Below are 17,754 nucleotides of genomic sequence, written 5' to 3'. Positions count from 1 at the left end.
ATGAAGAAAAGTTAGTTATTTTTTCTTTCATGCATGTTTGGTTGGCAGAATTTTATTTTATTTTTTTGCATTTTCTGCACTTTCTTGCATTTTGTGTCCTGCAGAATGTGTAAGATTTTGAAGAAAAAGATTGATTACTCACAAAAGTTTTAATAACTACTATTAATTGTCATTAACTTCCTACATTCTTTAAATATTTTCCTTAGTAACCAAATGTATATGGAACACTCATTTTCATTTTCCTTTACCTCAATTTCTTTCACTTCACTTTCCCAAACAACTTTCCTTCTATTCAATCGGAGTAAGCTTCTTGAATATATATAAGGATGAGTACTCTTTCTTTATTCATCCAGAATCCTTGTAATTTATAGGATATATTAGTTGAAATAATTGTTTTTTTTTGTCAACTTTCTTGCAAATCTTGTGGTTTACCAGACTAATAAATTGATGTATTTATGATTATGCATGGATATATAAGTATGTTTTAAATAAAATGAACAGTACCTTCTTGAACCAAAAACATAAATATGATAAAGTACAGTGTGGTTTTAATTAATTTTTTGTTATGACTATTTTGTTTCAAAAAATGTACATTGGTTGACTAATTAAGGGTCATGAACATTTTCTTTTTTTCCCTCTAAACTCTCACTTTATTATTAACTTTCATGGATATCAAACATTAAACTAAGAACAGTAATTTTTTGGTCAAATTAGACAGAATTTATCTTGTTCGTTATAATGTGAAAGAGAAATGAATCTGTATGATTAGTTGATATGAATATAGTATCAGTAAGTATCCAAAAAAAAGTACCAGTAATTTTAAAACTTTAGAGTGCCCGAAATGCAGGCGTCAATTAGAGGCATTGAAAAGGGATAATTTCGGAGACCTAACTTGAGATTTCTCATAATGTCACTCAACTCTTCTAAAATTTTAAAATTACACTTACTTCCCTTTCAACTTAACAAGACCAAATGCCCCTATCAAAGGTCACAAAATGACAATATTATCCTTGCACTTTTAATAGCTATTTAACCAAGCCAAAACAAAAAAAGACTTTTTAAACCAAAAATTGTAGATTAAAAATAACTAAGTTGTTATCTAATACTGATCTATATTTCTTTGTATCGAGGTGGTGGTGAGACAGCAAAGGACGTGAATAAATTAAATCTAGTTAAAGTCAATTGCTTCGAAAGATTTTAGCAAGTAATTAACATCTTGAAAAGTTTTGTTGAACATATATAAAGAAGTCAAGGAATTTTTTTAGGAAATATCTTTTAATACATTATGTAATTTTAATTATATTGAAAATTCAAATAATCTCTTCATACGTGTGATTTTTAATTTAAATCCTACTTTATTGGAAAAATTTTTATAAATAAGTTAGAATTAGAAAATTAATCAAAAAATGATCTAATGATCCATTATATCTAGGAATATCCTATGTTTTTTCTTTTTTTTTTGTTAAAAAATCATTTGTTACCCTAGGTAATAGTTGTTGTATATTTGCAAAATTACTCGTTATTGCATTTATAATGGCTTATATTTCATCTTTTTAATTTTTAATCTTATTTTATTTTTAATTGTTATTTTTTCAACTTCATAAGTAGGATAACATAAAGGTAGTATTGTAACAAAAAGTTTATCGCTCTTGCTTTTCCTCCAAAGGAGCTAAAATGTTACAAAAAATATCAATTCAGGGGAGGTAGGTAAGATTTTAAAATTTTGAGGGGTGCTAAGTGATATTATGGTAAATGTTAGAGGAGGCTTTTTGAAAATCTGTGTTTTAAAACTCGGACTGGACCTGCCGGTTCGATCGATTGAACCGAGAACCATCCAAGTGTTCGGTCCGAATTATGTTAAAAAACCGGGTAAGTAGAAACCCGGTCAAATCCGGTCAAAAATCAGGTTTGACCGGAAAAAAATCGGATTTTCCAATTCAATCAACCATTTAAAAAAAAATTCAAACTTTTTCAATATTATGTTTTGACCCCTAGATTGTTAAATATACCTCAAATATTTCATACTTTATAAATGTTGTCTTAAAGTTTGGTGTTATTTTTCAATTAAGTCCATAATTTTAATTCTAAACTTGTTAATGCTCATTAAATAATATAAATTGCTACTTGATTGTTCTAATTTCCTTTTATTTTCTTGTTAAATATATTTGAAACATCAAATATAAAATGAATATACCTTTATTAATATTAACATGTTATTAGGTATTTTACATATAATATTTTAATTTTTAAATAATTTTTATTTATGACATCATCCGGTTCAACCTCCATCGAACCCGATTAAATCCATTGATCCCTGATTCCTGAGCTTGACCGAGTCGATACCCGATCCGATTCTGAAAACATAGCTGAAACTATCCCATTAAAAAAGCACGTCTTCAGTGCCTCGGTTAGAACTCCGAGACGCATGCAATTTTTTAAGACAAGAGCACTGCTGTAGCCTGTAAATGGCCCCACACTAAAGGCGTTGACTGGGAGGCGCAGCAATACCACGCCTTCAAGCAACAGCTGCTAAGGTTCCGTTTGATAAAGCTGAATCTGAATTCTGAAGTCTGAATTCTGAAATCTGAATACTGAAACAATTAATTTGCTGAATTTTAAGCACTGAAAAAAATATATGAATGTCTGAATTTTAATGCTAAACCTATTTATGTTGTTTGATAAATATTTATAGCTGAATGCTTAATAAGTTTAATTTGACAATTTTGCCCTTATATCCTTTCATTCAAAAAAGAAATAGAATCTACGATTTAATTAGTTTAAAATTGTTAGGTATGAAAATGACAATATTTATTTTTAAATCAAATTAATATAAAAGATGAAATATATTATATGAGGAGTATGGAGAAGATGTGAAAGTCATTAAAAAGGGAGAAAAGAGAAACTAAAAATCGTTAGATAGAGAATATTATGTTTTTTAATTAGATAAGAATTTTGAACATAATTAACAAACAATGGTAGATAAGATAAAGTAGTTGAAGTAATTCTATTGATTCTTATCAGAATTAAGCATTCAGTTAGGATTCTTGTGCTGAAAAAAATACACACAGGTTCAGCACTGCTTAACAAGTTCAGCAAATAGATTTTCATTTATCAAACACTCAAAACATCTGAATGTCTGACAAAATTCAGATTCAGCATTTTTTTATGTTATCAAACAGACCCTAAGTCTCCGACTTAGAATTGGAGCTCAAGTCCTCAATTATAGCCCCAAATCAAATGGGGCATTTGGGTTCATTTTTTCAAACCCGAAGTCCTAATTTCTAAAACCCTAAAAATCCCTTCAATTTTTATTCGCCAAAAATAGAAGAAAAAAATGGAAAGAATATAGGAAAACCTTGCAGGGTAAGTTCCATGCTGTTGAATCCTTTTTGTATTTGGGTTCTGTTTAAATTTCATTTCATATTATTCAGTGTTAAGGCATTTTCTTTGTTTTTATTGTTTGGGATTTTTTTTAATCGTCAATTAAGAACAGCTTGTATGAGTTTTAGTTATGAGAATTTATGGTTCAAATTTCGTTGCATTTTCTACAATTCAAGGTCGATTCTTGTCAATTGTCTTAAATGCTGATGAATCGTTACTATTGAAGCCACGTGAATTACTTATCAGATTTAGCAACAAAAGAATATATATATATATATATATATATAACAAAGGTTTTGGAGAAGCTAATTTGCAGAGCATAGGCAAAAGGCCTTTTCTGAGTCTGGAAGGCCTGTTTTTTAATCTATCTGACGAACAATTTCATCGAAAGTAGTTTTTGGGTTGGGAAGATTTTTTTTTTTGGATGTTTTTTTTTCCTCAAATGTCACAGTTGTTATTTCGTTGAATGAAATATTTGAGTTGAGAAAATCAATTTGAACTTCTTCCTCTTAGTGACAGACATTTCGTCCTAAACTTGAACTCGGATTTTTTTCAGTTTTCTTGTGGTTTTTAGCTGATTGATATCCGAAATGTTTTGGGTGAAATGCAGATAGTTCTCTGGGCTGTAGGCATTCCCTACTTCTCATCCACATAAGCATGTGACTTTTTAGGCACAAATTGATTTTACTTTCAAACTTCGCACCAGCTATTACTGGAAAACTTACTTGTATAGTGAATCTGATTCTTGAGATCTTTTTTGTCTTTTGTGTCTCTCTTCACTCACTTAAGTTTTGTTCTATGGAGGTTTTCTTGAATCCCATATGGTTGAGATGTAGACCAAGGAGATGACTGAACATGTGATTTGATCGTGTTGAATGCTGTAGTTCGACTCTAAGGTTTCAGTCAGATTACTGATGAATGCAAAGATTTGAATTATGTGTCTTGTCTTGCGATTCAGGATCACTGATGATCTATAATATTCTTTCCACTTGATACTGGTTATGCATATTTCATTTGGCATACTTCTTCTTTTCATATTCTGCTTTAGGTGTGATTGCTATCAGTTTTGGTTCTCTGCATGATAGGCATATTGTCCTAAACTTGATGTTGGTTTTGTTAGTTGCCCTGTGTTTTTGGAGTCCTCCAGTAGCTGATTCCTCTGTAAATTTTTCAGGGTGACAATTCTGTTGTTCTCTTTGTTGTAGGCATAATTAATCTTGTAATCTTGAACACAAGACAGCTAAAAGAATGGGTGTAAAGGAGGACATATGATACGGCTACACTTGTTCAGTGAATGTGATTCTTGGTGGAAACCTCTTTATCGTCGCATATCTTTGACTTAGTTAAGTGAGGTTCTCTCAGAGGTTTCTTGAATTGTTTGTGGTTGAGGTGTAGAGAGGGGACATGACAACACATATTTTTTTACCCTTTCTGGTTGAATGGTCTAGTTTGATTGTTATCATACTTTATTAATTTGTTTTCTGTCAAATTGCTTGGCAATGCAAAGACATGAAAGCTGTGTCGTTTCTTGTTATTAGTTCTAATGGTGTTATTTTCTTCTTGTTTGTTATATACATGTGTTGTAATCTGGTTGATTCGTGAGTACTTCAACTTTTGCATATTACATACTGATTAATGTCTTAATATTGGTTATAATGTTCCTTTTACTTGGTACTGTTTGTGCCTGCTTTATTTGGTATTCTTCTTCCCTTTCCAATCTTCTGTTTTGGCTGTGATCGCTATCACTTGGAGGCGCCATTTGCTCTTTTTTTTTCACTTTTCTTTTGGGGTGGGGGGTGGGGGGGAGCTCGGACCTATTGATCCTCTTTTGCTGTTTGTTCTTCTATTTGGTGTACACACTTCTAGAAAGTATTCACGTAACCCTCATTTATGCTTCTGGATATGCATTACCGCATCAATGTGCTATGCCTCTATTAAGGGTTAGATTATTAATTTCTTTTATTAGTCTATGCTGCTTGACTGATACCTCTTACCATGGATCCATTGTTAGTTTTTGTTTTTGGCCTAGTATGTTGCCATGGTAGCCCTGTTGAAGCATAACTGTCTCAAATATATATAGTTTTTTTTTTTAAGCTTTAACACAATTGCAGAATGAGTTGATTTCTAAATTCTTGCTCTGTGATGATCATTAGTACTTCTATGTTATATTCTACTGTCGTTATCGTGTACATTGTTTAGCATAATGACTTACTTCTAACCTTTTCATGTCTTGGGGTTTTTGCTTGTTCTCTTCCTCACAGGAATCCAATGGCTGATCCCTTTCACTTCTAGCACTTGAAAAACTTCTGTTACTCCCCAAAACATGCAAGTTGTTCACAAACTCGGCCTGAAATCACTTATATTAACACCAATTGTTTGCAACACTACTCGTTATGTCAGCACCCAAAACTTAGTTACAGATTCACCCAGCTCTGCCAACTATGACTACCTCATCAACAAGGCAGGACGTGACCGAGACTTTGGTACTGTGCAACATCTCCTAATGAAGCGCACCAGGGATGGTTGCTTCTATACCAACAACACTTTCAAGTTCATATCCACAGACCTCTCTGTGCTTGATGACCTGTTAAAAATCCTGGCTGGTCTTAGCCATGGGTTCCCCAAGAAGAGTGCACATGACTGCCTCGTTAACCAACTCTCAAAGTTGCATCGCACAACCGAAGCACTGCACGTGGCAGAGATTATGGTACAGAACAACTATGGTGCAAATGCCTGTACATTTCATCCCATACTGAATGAACTGACCAAGAAAAAGAATATGGATGAAGCATGGCGTGTGATGCAGGTGATGAGAGAGTATGGAATTAAGCCTGATCTGACTGCTTATAATTATTTGCTGACTGCTCATTGTTATGGTGGGGATCTGACTTCTGCTGCTTACCTGCTGACAAAAATGGAGGAGGATAAAATGGGAGCAGATAGTAGAACTTATGATGCACTTGTATTGGGAGCATGTAGAGCTGGGAGAATAGATGGGGCTTTGATGGTGTTGAGGAGGATGCTGGATGATGGAGTGCCAGCATTATACAGCACGCATGCTCACGTTATCAATGCAATGCTTAGGAATGGCTATTATGCACAGACAGTGGAGTTTGTAATGAGCTATGCTGGCAAAGATCAGGGGTTGGATTATGAGAATTTTGGAATTCTGGCTAGCCGTTTGATTAAGTTGGATAGATTGGACGAGGCTAAGTTTGTTCTCAAGGAGATGAAGAGAAGGGGTATAAATATGGGGGAGAAATTGAAGGATTTTTGTCTTTGCTGTAACTAGAATAGCAATACAAAGTTCCTTTATAGTTGCACTGGAAATCAAATAGAGCATCATGAAGGCACATTTGATCCTCAAACAGTCACAACAATTTTTTTTTTATGCCTGTTTTGCACTACTTGTGAAGTGCAATATTGTTATTACAGGACTAGCATAGGATCTCATACTCAAAGTCTGCTTATAAAGTGGACATAGGAGCTCATTCTCAATCTCAGGGATAGGGAAAAATGAAGCAGTCTTGAGCATTAGGTTGGGTATCACAATACCCTAAAATTGTGTACACGAATGTGGAAATCATATTTTTAACACCATGGTAGATTAATTTCCTCGTAGATGTTCAAATCTTTTTCTATTATAGGTAACAACATTTATGGCCTTTTAATTAAAAAAAAAAGGCAAAAGGTCATGTAATTATTTCATTTCCAAAATACATATGGCTGACCTTTCGTTTATTTCGAGAATTGTGCAGGAGTGCTTATTTGCTTAAATTCAACAATGATCTTTGCCTACTTGGAGCATTTGACAAGTACAATTACTCTAGCTAGACAGTTAAACAAACAAAAAATATCATAAGATTCAAAGTAAATCTGAAACCACCATTGAAAAAGCAAAGAATGAGAAAACTTGCTATAAACCTCCAAAGTGCCTGGTGTCGGGTATAGGGTACGAAAAAAAAAATCAAATTATGTTTGGAAGCATTTTTTTTAAGGAAAAATCGTTCAAAACATTCCTTATATTTCATTTCATCAAATGAATTTTTTGTATCTTTTACTTTTAAAATAGTAATTTTACTTCCCTTACAAAATTAAGTTGGTAAAATTTGATCACAATTTAAATTTTCAACTAAAACATTCCTTATATTTCATTTCATCAAATGAATTTTTTGTATCTTTCACTTTTAAAATAGTAATTTTACTTCCCTTACAAAATTAAGTTGGTAAAATTTGATCACAATTTAAATTTTCAACTACTTTTTTACCCCTCATATAACCCACACATGATCATTTTTTGGGACAAAAAAGTTAGATTCCATTTATAGTTAAATAAATGACATGATACATGTATTCATTTTTATCCCTAAAAAAAATAGAATTTGATTGACATCATATTCATTTTTTCCCTAAAAAAGTGGGATCTTTCCCAATTTATATTTAATTTTGCGCTAAACAAGTTGAGTGCAACTTTTTGTATATAAAAAAATGACTATATGTGAGTTATATAGTGATTTCAGGTTAAAATGTGGTCAAAAAATTACGTTAGAATCAAATTTTACTCACTTGAATTTATAAAGGACGTAAAATTAACATTTTAAAAGTGAATAATGAAAAAAATTATTTAGCGAGATGTAAGAAACATTTTAAACAATTCTCTCTCCCTCTCTCTCTCTTTAAATTAGTTATTTAACTTCAAACAAAATAACTCTTTACCAAAAGATAGTTTGTAACAAACTCTGTTTAATTTAATGCAAATCATTACTTCACCCCAAAAAAAAAGATTTGGAAAATGGTAAACCTTTTAAACTATTCATTTGGTGGAGTAAACTTTTAAATTATGTTTATAGAATAAAATGAAATAAATGTAAATATTCAATTAATTTCTTTTAATTCTTCTACGCAAAAAAAATTTGAAGTCTCTCGAGTGTCTCCACACGAGATGATGTGCAAAATCTTTTTTCTTTTTTTTGACACCATTTAGTAATAATTGGGAAGTCAAGATTGTAATCAAATTTAAAAATGATTCTTATGCCTAGAGTTGAATCACCCATTTTTTTCCCCTTGATAAAACAAAGTCCAAAACAAAAAACCAAAAAAAAAACGGATTTTCTTAGTTGGAAAATTAAAAAGAGAAAAAAAAAAATTCCAGACACATATAATTAAGTAAATAATAATAAAAAAAATTTTCCAGACCATTAATCACAGCTCTCTCTCTCTCTCTCTCTCTTTCTCTCTATCTTTTGGAATTTCGGTTCGTAGAAAATGGCGGCGACGCCTTCAAGAGGCGAGGTGCTTTCGCTTTTCCGGTCACTGTTTCGGACGGCGCGTGGCTTTTCCGACTACAACATCCGAGAGTACACCAAGCGCCGAACCGTCGACGGTTTTCGCCACAACAAGGACATCTCCGACCCATCGTCAATCTGCGCGGCCTTCGCCGACGGCAAGTCCCAGCTAGAAGTCGCCAAAAGACAGGCCGTAGTCTATTCCCTCTACGCCCCTAAACTTAAAAGCATCATGGAACTCAACCACTCTGCTTTACCAGAAAAATTGCCTCAAATTTTGTCATAGTAAGTCCAGAATTGTTCAGCTTTTTCTTTTCTTTATTTTATGACAGTTTTAAGTTTTCGTTGAATAATTTGAATTGGGTCTTCGGTTTAGTGTTCCATTAATTCGGAATTTTGTGTTCTTCCTTTCCCCCTTTTTTGTTGGGGAAATGAAAAAACTTGATAATAGTTTAGGGATTAAGTTTGCTTTGTAGTTGTTGATTAAGGATTAATTTCTGGTGAATTGCGGATTTGAGTACGTTTTGATAGGTATTTTTCAAGTCAGATATACGCCTTGGGAGTTGGGACAATCTATTGTTTCGGCTTGCATTTAGTTCAGCAATATACATGTTTTTGAATAAGCATTAAGCCGATCAAAGTTGTTTTTAGATTTAGTTTTGAGCAAAATCATTGCTGTGTTCTTATGTTAAGTGATCGACAAAATGGGGAAATTGTTTCCTTCTGTTATGTTCTATATTAGCTAGTTATGAGCTGTTATTATTTGGAGAAAAGTATTCTGGTTTTGTCCTACGACATAGATGTACATTGGCTTACTAATAGAATTGTGGGCTAGTGTGTTAAGTTCATTATTTATCCATTTTAGTAAGGGCTGTTACACTATTTCTCCAACCAATCTGCTAAAAAGGTAAAGATTTTGCATTTTGTCTAGTTTTTGATGATTATAAACCCTAGTAAAATGTGAAATAGTGATTTTCACTTGTAGCGGCTAGATTACCTATTCATAGTCTTTACATATTTTACCACCTCTTGCTTGAGGAAGAGCAGGACGAATTCTGTGTAAGGAAGTTCTCTTGTAGAACTTGCATGATTTGGCAAATCTCATTTTTCTGAAATGTCTATCTTTCTTTATTGTTCATTTTTCTTTTCTTTTTTGAACAGAATGGCCATCTTTGTTCACTAGAGTTTTGTTGTATAGTGAATTAACTAGCACCTGAGAGTAGTCAAATTTACAGTGTACTTCATGATGAAGAATTTGTTGCAACTATCTACCATACTTGGTCAGTTAAAACACTAATTGCAAACTAGTGATGTACAAAGACTTTGATGCAGGAAAAGTTAAAAAGAAAGAATAGAGCTAGCTGTAGAAAAAGCGGCTGCTAAGAGCTAGAATGTGTTAATGGTATTCTGTTCTCTTCATTTTCTTTTTTGCTTTTAATTTTTTAAGGCAAATATCTTTGTTTGCTAATGTATTGGTGACCTTTAGATTTTCTTCATGTTAGATTTGGCTCGTGGCATGCTTTTGCTATCTGTATTGTGGCATCTAAGAACTTTCTTATTGAAGAAGAATAGAGGACGAATGTCTAGGTAATTGCAGTATGGAAGATCTTGATCCTAATGGGATGTCAAATGGCTAGGTTGACAGAGGGACCTCTACCGAGGGAGAGGGGAGCGCAGTAGAAGAGCTTGAGGTCAGGGTTTGTATTGCATGCTGTTCTGTCATTTGTGAAATGTTCTTCAGGTTAGCTTTTAGAAAAGTAGGGTGGAATTTGTCTTAAGAAGATGCAGATCAAAGAGCTAGTGTTGTACAGTAAATCACAGACACATTTGATGGTTAGTGCAGTTTTGCCTAATCCACTTGAGTGTTACATCTTTATGTTGTCTTGTGGCAATGCTAATTGGACATAATAGAGGTGATTGATGACTTCAGAGCTACTTTAGGAAGACCTCTAAAGGCTGTTAAGCTTGAGATATAGTAGTAATTGACCTAACTAAATTTGAACCGGTCATTTGAGGTAGTAGTAGATCCAGCTTTAGTTGTTGGTGTCTAGACAAGGGCATGTAACTTTCAACCATTTTGATGCAAAGGTTTCAAAGCTTTTTGGTTGAGTTTTAGAAGTCAGAATTTGGATGTCATTGTTTTATAAATTTTAGGAATAACATATCGCAACTTTGGCCATCAAGATACCTGAACCACTCTCTTTACCTGTTACTTTTAATTTTTTTTTCTTTTTCTTCTCCGTCTTCCTCCTTTCTTCATGCAGAAACACAACTCCCTTTATAATAGTTGCAATGACCACACATCACATGGCCTGCTCTCCCTCTCTCTCTCCCCCACGCCCACCCCCTCCCCCTCCCCCAAAAAAAAACCAAAAAAAAAAAAGGCACAGATGTGCCTCTATCTCTTTTCAATCCCTATAACCAATCATCTGTCACTTCGTCGCTCTTCGCCCTCCTACGCTGGTGAGCCCCTCAAGCCTAGATTTTAATGAGAATCTCAAATTTCTTTGGCTTGTTAAATTTCTGAGTCTGTTATGTGTTCTTTTTCTTTTTTGTTAATGGAGGGGCATGATCCTATGTTGATTGACGGCCATTGGGTGCATGGACCACTCTGCAAGGCCCAATCTCTAGGTAGCCCAACATACGCTTTGCCGGTGGCTGCAAGAAGTTTTAGTGTGAATAGAATCTTAGACCTCATGCGCCTGTTGAGATTAGTCTGCTATGTGCACCAATTAGTTGTGATTGTGGCAATTGGTTCCTCTATTTGTGTCTGTGCTTGATTTAATCTAGAAAAGGGGAAGGGGGAGGCAGTGGTTGTGGGTAATCCAATTGCTTGGTTGGGTGTTTCATCATATAAAAGCATGCAGCTGAAAGATTGAGCTGCAATAATTAAAAGAGTAAGGAACTCCTATCTTTTAATGTTCATTGATGATCCTTCCTTTTAATCCTGTTTCACATTCTCTCGTCCATCAAATTGTTGAAACAAGCTGATTTCGATAGTTTATCCCCATGACAGTGCTAGTTGAACTTACTGATGCCAACGACGATCTTCATCTTTGTTCACTGATGCAGATCCGATACTTCACCTGTTTCATCTGGATTTTTCACTTATTGATTTTGAATTTGTAATATTCAGAGTGGCTTCTTCCTAGTATTAAATGAGGTTTCAGCCCTAATTCTTGCTTCTTGTAAAAGAAAACAATGAATAAGAAGAGAGGAACAATGGGAAAATGAAGAAGGAAGATCATGTCGCAAAGGGTGTGTTTTTCATTTATGTTTTTTGAGTTTTTAATGTTCACCCTCAATTCTAACAGAAGTAACGGTTCCTTTAACTCCAAATTTACAAGTGAGGGGGAGGATTGGGTGTGATATGGTAGTTCTGCAAGGGGCTGAAAGATCCAGTGGCCTACTTGTTTGATGGATTTTGTAGTTTCTTTCCCTTTGTTTATTATTTGTGCTTGGTGAACACTGTATTAACCTGCCTTTGAAATGATGTTGCAGGATTCTTGTGACGAAGAAGCCAATGAAAGAAGGAAAAATGGAAATTATTGAAGATATGTGTATCTGAGTAAACACTTGATGTATTCCACCATTTTTTCTTCTGTTTTATGGTCCTAGAAGAAGAACAAGAGCTCGTTCGCTCTAGTAGATAAACAGAGCAAGACATTTAGCATCTGTTGTATCATCAAAAGATGCCTTCGATTGTCTTCCCGGGTGTAGTGCGGGCTTTTTAGCTCTGTTAAGGTTGTTTTGGTACTTTGGCAGGTACTGCGTACTTTTTCTGTAGTTCAATTGTGGCGTCACTGTTACTAATGAGTTTATCATTATCACACGCTTCAAATTTTTGGAAGGAAAAAACGACACTAATCGTCCCTCACATTACTTGACATTTATCGATGTTAACTTTTAATCCTTCATATACAAAATAAAATATTTTAGTTCCTCACAAATTCAAAGTGGACCTTTTTTCTATCAGTAAATGTAATTTTAGCCATATTTTCTTTGGAAATAATCACGTCCAGACAAAATTTCTGAAATTAAGGGGCAAATTTATAAATTGATTTTTCTCTTTCTCTATATTAGTCTCCAACTCCTTCCAACTATTCTACAACTATTTTTTTTCTTCATAAAATGACAGAAATACTCGAGAAGTTTAAAAACACCTGTATGGTTCAAAAATTTGCCAAACAAAACCTAATGGGAAAAAAAAAAAAACTAACCCTGATCCCAAAAAATCTCATGGAATTTATAATGTGCCTATGAATTTTCTTAACCTAAACAAACCCATTTTGGAGAGATACAATTTAGTGATCAAAAATTCAAAATGGATAGAAATGACAAGTTTGGGAAATGGAAAACTCCCCACATTTACAAATCTTTTTCATCTTTTCTCATTTTCTACCCAAAATCTTCTATTCTTATCTTCTTCCCCAAAATCTCAAAAGGAAGAGGAGGAGGAGAGGTTTTGGGGAAGGGTTGGTGGCAGTAGAGAGGGGAAATGGAGGGTACAATGGTGGAGGAAGTTGGAGAAAGGGGATCGGAGAGAAGTGTAGGCTTGGTTGAGGAAGTGGAATTGGTGGTTGCGGGTTTCTGAATCGGGGGAATTGGAAGAAGTTCTATAGGATCCTTTAGTATTCTTTTTTTTTTTTTATCAAACTGAAAATTGATATTTGCATAGTTACTTGCGCAAACATGGATTAAAATTATACAGCCTATCAAAATTTCCGTTTAGATTTAGAACAGGTGATGCGTCCGTGACTTTTTCTATTGAAAATATGGTTGTAAATGTGTTCAATGACCCACAAAAAATGCAACTTTTGAATTGGTAAAGGACTAAAATGCTTCATTTTGTTTGTTTGTAAGGGATAAAATTTAACATTAATTAAATACGAGGAACTATTGGTGTTGTTTTTCCTTTTTGGAACAGTAAAAGTGCTTTGCTAGGAGGTAAACATTACGCATTGAATTTGGAATTTAACCTCAGAGAAATTGTTAACAAACAAGCAAAATATAACGGGTCTGAGAAATTTATATTGGATCAGCACAGAAAAGAAACATGTCCTGGTTCATTCGCAGCAGGTTAAGAGATTCAGGAACGATCAATCAATTTTTTTTGCTATATCTGTTACAGGTTGCAAAGGGAAATGCATGGTATTAGACAGAATTCAATGAATGAGTAGAAGTGCAGGTATAATTTGCAATTGGTCCAAAAGTGTCGATTAAAATGGACAGTTCAGGCTTCATGCCAATGTTGACTGCATGTCCTGTGGGCTCTGTTTCCTACTTTCCCAGCAACCGGCGACCGCGCTGAGCGGCACCCTTGACTCTGAAGTTAAGCTCCTCCACATCAGTCTCAAGATTATCCAAGCCCTTGTTCTGCCTGCAATGTTCAATATAGAGAATGGCAAATCAAAAGATGATTAGAGACTGCATTAGCAAGTCGGCAGCATATTAGCAACTAAGAGAGAGAGAGAGAGTGTGTGTGTGTGTAACCTTTCAATCTCTGATCCCATGTCAACAGCCATTTCCTTTAGTTCCCCTAAGATATTACTCAAGTCTGACAGCGCATCATCTTGCTTGACCTTTTCTACCTGAGATATATAACATGCGAAATCAGTTTAATATTGGTAACATAGCTCCTTTCCAAAATGTATGGCAGTCATCAATTAGATAAATGAAAAAAAAAAAGAAACAAGCAATCTATATCATACAATTGAATTAACACAGGGCAATTGAAATCAAATCATACAAAACAACCACCAAAAGACAGGTGCTTTAAGGAGTAAGACGGTGAACAGAGAATGCTTGTGAACTTATTACTTGAGAGAGAATCCAAGAGTGCAAGCGTTTGAATAAAAACAATATCAACCATCAAAGTGCTCGAGTAATAAATATCAACACATACAACATAAACTTTATCTAAATCTCTCATCACACTATATATGTGCTGGCAGTGTGAATCAAATCATAAATGCAGAAGCAAATTTACCAAGAAAAGACCCTTATAAGCAAACAAGTATGGCAGCACTGTAACCTATACCAGACCTTGCAGTCACTGACAAGAAGAAAAGACCATCTTTTAATCCTGTCATTATCATAAACAACTAACTAGTTTTTTAACTTAGATCACAGCTCTAAAGATGTGGCGCAAATAACAATAACGAATTTTCTGTGCAAACTACTATTGCTACTTCCTGTGACTCAGCATTTGTGGTCATTCAATCAAACATTTCTTGAACACTGATTCTTTGAAAATCAACCTCTAGTTTGGCACTCATTTAATGGTATCCTCGATCAGGTAGTAGCATACCTCAACTTTCTGCAATGTAGTTGTTGGTTCAGCAGGTGGAGCTCGTGAATTTGACCTTCCTTGCGGTGCTGAAGTCAATCCTAATTTCTCCCTCTGCTCTAGATGGCTACCCTTTCTATAAACTGCATCATCTGCAAAATAAACAGAAAATTAATATAACAGACATGTTCAACCACCTGACCTCACCTCCTACTCTGTTTATCAATGTACTTACAAAAGCCATCATCTTCCCTTCAACAATTAAGTTTTTGAGCATGCAAAATGAAAATGAGACAATGATGAAAAAGAAAACATAGGATAATTAACCTCTTGTTATTATGGGCCCTGCTATCGGACGATTCTTTTTAGGCTTCCAAGTCTTTGAAAACATGCCTCCTAGACTTCCCAAAAGCTTTTCACCCTGAGATTGTACATCAAACAACTTCAGCCTCTAGGATAATCATGCATATACACCAGGATATGGAACCACGAGACAAAAACAGGCAATAAAAACAAAAAATGGAAACCAAATGAGGAGATAAGCATGACTTAGGGGCCAATAAAATGGACACAGGGATTCCACAGCAAATGATCAACACAAATCTCAACTATGCTTGCAGTGTTCTATAGTTTTTTCTTAGCTGATAAATTCCTGCTCACACATATTTGCAATTGGAAAAGAGTATTGTGGGCAATACTGGAAATGGAAGATTTGCAGCATTATGTGAAAAAAAGACAAGGCAATCTAACATAATGGATTAAGTTGGAAACCTTCTACAAAATAAACAGGATGTTCATAAAATCCCCTACATTCCTTGAGAATTGGAACTCGAAAGAATAATTTACAAGACAAAAGGAATGTCACTTGGCATTGAACAAGATTGTATCAAACTTAAAGTGGATAAAAATGGTAATATGTCAAAAAAAGTTTAGGCATGCTTCCAACTTAAGTCCATAAGACCGAAACTTTCCATTGAAAATAGCAGCTTCATATGTATTATGCAACAAGCAAAAAAATAAAATAACAATAATAATAAATAAATAAATAATAAAAATAGTGAAACACTCAGTGGAATTCAATGCAATAGGAGAGCAACATCCCACCGTAAAGCAAAAGGCATGGTAAAAGAACAATAAAAATGTTGATAAATTATGTTTAAATCAACGTTACAATACAATCTATCTTGAAACAGTGCCTAAATAAAGTGTGATAAATATTCCATGATAAGTCTCAGTTCTTCTACATACTTTAAACATCTAATAGAAATTGTCCTTCAGAATAGCACTCATTGCATCTAGTTCATTACATCAAATGGTAGTGAGTGAAAGATCAAATGACAAACATTGTAATCTATCCATCAATTAGCAAAGCATAGAAATAGTCTTAGCTCTTGAAACGCTAGTTATATGTTATCGGACCATTCTTCGTAGTTAAAGGTAATGATATTTATTTAACTATTGCAATCATGAGAAAAACTGTAAAATTTCCACTGGTCTCTCCTATATACCTAATCTTAAAAGGGGGCAAGGAAGACAAAAAGAAGGCCAATCTAAAATATTAGCTGAAAAAAGAAGGAAAACTTATACGTACTGCAGTGGAAGCCCTATCTACACCAAGACTTTGAACAAAGTCAAAAGTAAACCCTAATTAATCAACTTCAAGACATTGCACTGATAAGCACCATCGGTAACAAAATGCTCATGAACAATGAATTACTAATCAGTGGTCCTAATCTACTGACACCATTCTTCAATAAAGTCAGCTACTTCTTTTTTAATCTAGCATCCTCATCAATTTCCTAAAGGGAATGCAAGAGGGAAAGGTTCAGATTTCTGATCTCCATATACATAATCAGAGCTTGAACATTTGAAATTAATCAGCCATGAAGAGTCATGAAGGTGGCCAACAGGATGCATAAACAAAACTTTCTTCTAAAATCAGACAAATAAACCATGAAGCTTGGGGTTAGAAATTTGTTAATTCAGTAAACCATACCCTACTAAGATCATGGTCAATGTCTGCAGCAGCATGATGCGTCCTTGTTATTTGTTCACCCTGCTGATGCAAGGTCACCAGTGTTTTAGTAGCATCCTCTCTCATTTCCTCAGCAATCTTCAGGCAACCATTCACTGCCTTTGTTGTCTCTTCAGCTCTATAAACAGAATAGTTCTCCAACTCTTGAACAGTTTGGTTCTCTAATCCTCCTGAGTCACGGAAATCATTTTTGTATTTATTTCTAGCAGAATGATTGGAGGTGTATGATGACGATGAAGTCCCTTTGACCTCTTCATCATCAAATGGGTTGGTACTCGTGTTTTGGGTAACTAGTGAAGGCTCTGAAGAAGTCCTCCTGGAGGTTGTTAGGGCTTGCTTGTTATCTGACTCACCATCAGAATCAAAAGGATTTGAGCCAGAAATTCTAGAGTCAACTGAGGTATGTCTAGCGTTCCTATGCAGTGGAGATTTCTTGTGACCAAACATCTTGAAAAACTAGCTATGCAAATTCAGATACGGCAATACAGAGAGTTAGATTCTGAAGCAGTATCACTGAACAATATTTGCAAAATGCAAAGTGAGCGTGAAAAGAAGATAAACTTGTTAGAGCTGGCAACACCAATGTAGGAGTTAACCTGGGCAACTAGAAATTAAACCAACAAAGTTTAGAAAAACATTTCAATCATCAAGATGGAAACTAAACACAAATGATAGAAAAAGCATCAAGAATAGATAACAGAAAAGAGCAAGGAAGAAGCTAAGCAGATAATTAACTTAAACGACGGAAAAGTTCCTTGAATCGA

General features: G+C 34.4%; 3 protein-coding genes across 5 annotated transcripts; 2 read left to right on the top strand and 1 right to left on the bottom strand.

Annotated features, from left to right (window-relative positions):
* The first annotated feature begins 3,251 nt into the window (after window positions 1-3,251).
* Window positions 3,252-7,002, top strand: LOC113768304 (pentatricopeptide repeat-containing protein At3g56030, mitochondrial-like). Of its 3 annotated transcripts, none has more exons than XM_027312598.1 (3): window positions 3,252-3,363; window positions 4,587-4,687; window positions 5,643-7,002. In XM_027312598.1, the coding sequence occupies exon 3, from the start codon at window positions 5,705-5,707 to the stop codon at window positions 6,671-6,673; it is 969 nt and encodes a 322-aa protein (XP_027168399.1). In that variant the 5' UTR covers window positions 3,252-3,363; window positions 4,587-4,687; window positions 5,643-5,704; the 3' UTR covers window positions 6,674-7,002. The 3 variants fall into 3 exon arrangements, with proteins under 3 accessions (XP_027168399.1, XP_027168398.1, XP_027168397.1); XM_027312597.1 differs by having other exon boundaries at window positions 4,587-4,723; XM_027312596.1 differs by lacking the exon at window positions 4,587-4,687.
* Window positions 7,003-8,588: 1,586 nt separating this feature from the next.
* LOC113767902 (LYR motif-containing protein 4) lies at window positions 8,589-12,516 on the top strand. The gene is made up of 2 exons (XM_027312105.1): window positions 8,589-8,951; window positions 12,168-12,516. Coding segments are annotated over exons 1-2 (306 nt in total). The 5' UTR covers window positions 8,589-8,646; the 3' UTR covers window positions 12,169-12,516.
* A 1,153-nt stretch (window positions 12,517-13,669) lies between these two features.
* LOC113769233 (SNAP25 homologous protein SNAP33) lies at window positions 13,670-17,533 on the bottom strand. Its single transcript, XM_027313697.1, has 5 exons — window positions 16,952-17,533; window positions 15,283-15,376; window positions 14,977-15,107; window positions 14,160-14,257; window positions 13,670-14,046 (listed from the first exon to the last, which is right to left on the bottom strand). Exons 1-5 carry the CDS (start codon window positions 17,435-17,437, stop codon window positions 13,947-13,949), a joined length of 909 nt encoding a protein of 302 aa, XP_027169498.1. The 5' UTR covers window positions 17,438-17,533; the 3' UTR covers window positions 13,670-13,946.
* Window positions 17,534-17,754: the final 221 nt, after the last annotated feature.

This window comes from Coffea eugenioides, chromosome 4 (genome assembly GCF_003713205.1).
Source record: "Coffea eugenioides isolate CCC68of chromosome 4, Ceug_1.0, whole genome shotgun sequence".
Lineage (NCBI taxonomy): Eukaryota > Viridiplantae > Streptophyta > Magnoliopsida > Gentianales > Rubiaceae > Coffea > Coffea eugenioides.
This window is presented reverse-complemented; position numbering and strand designations above follow the sequence as displayed.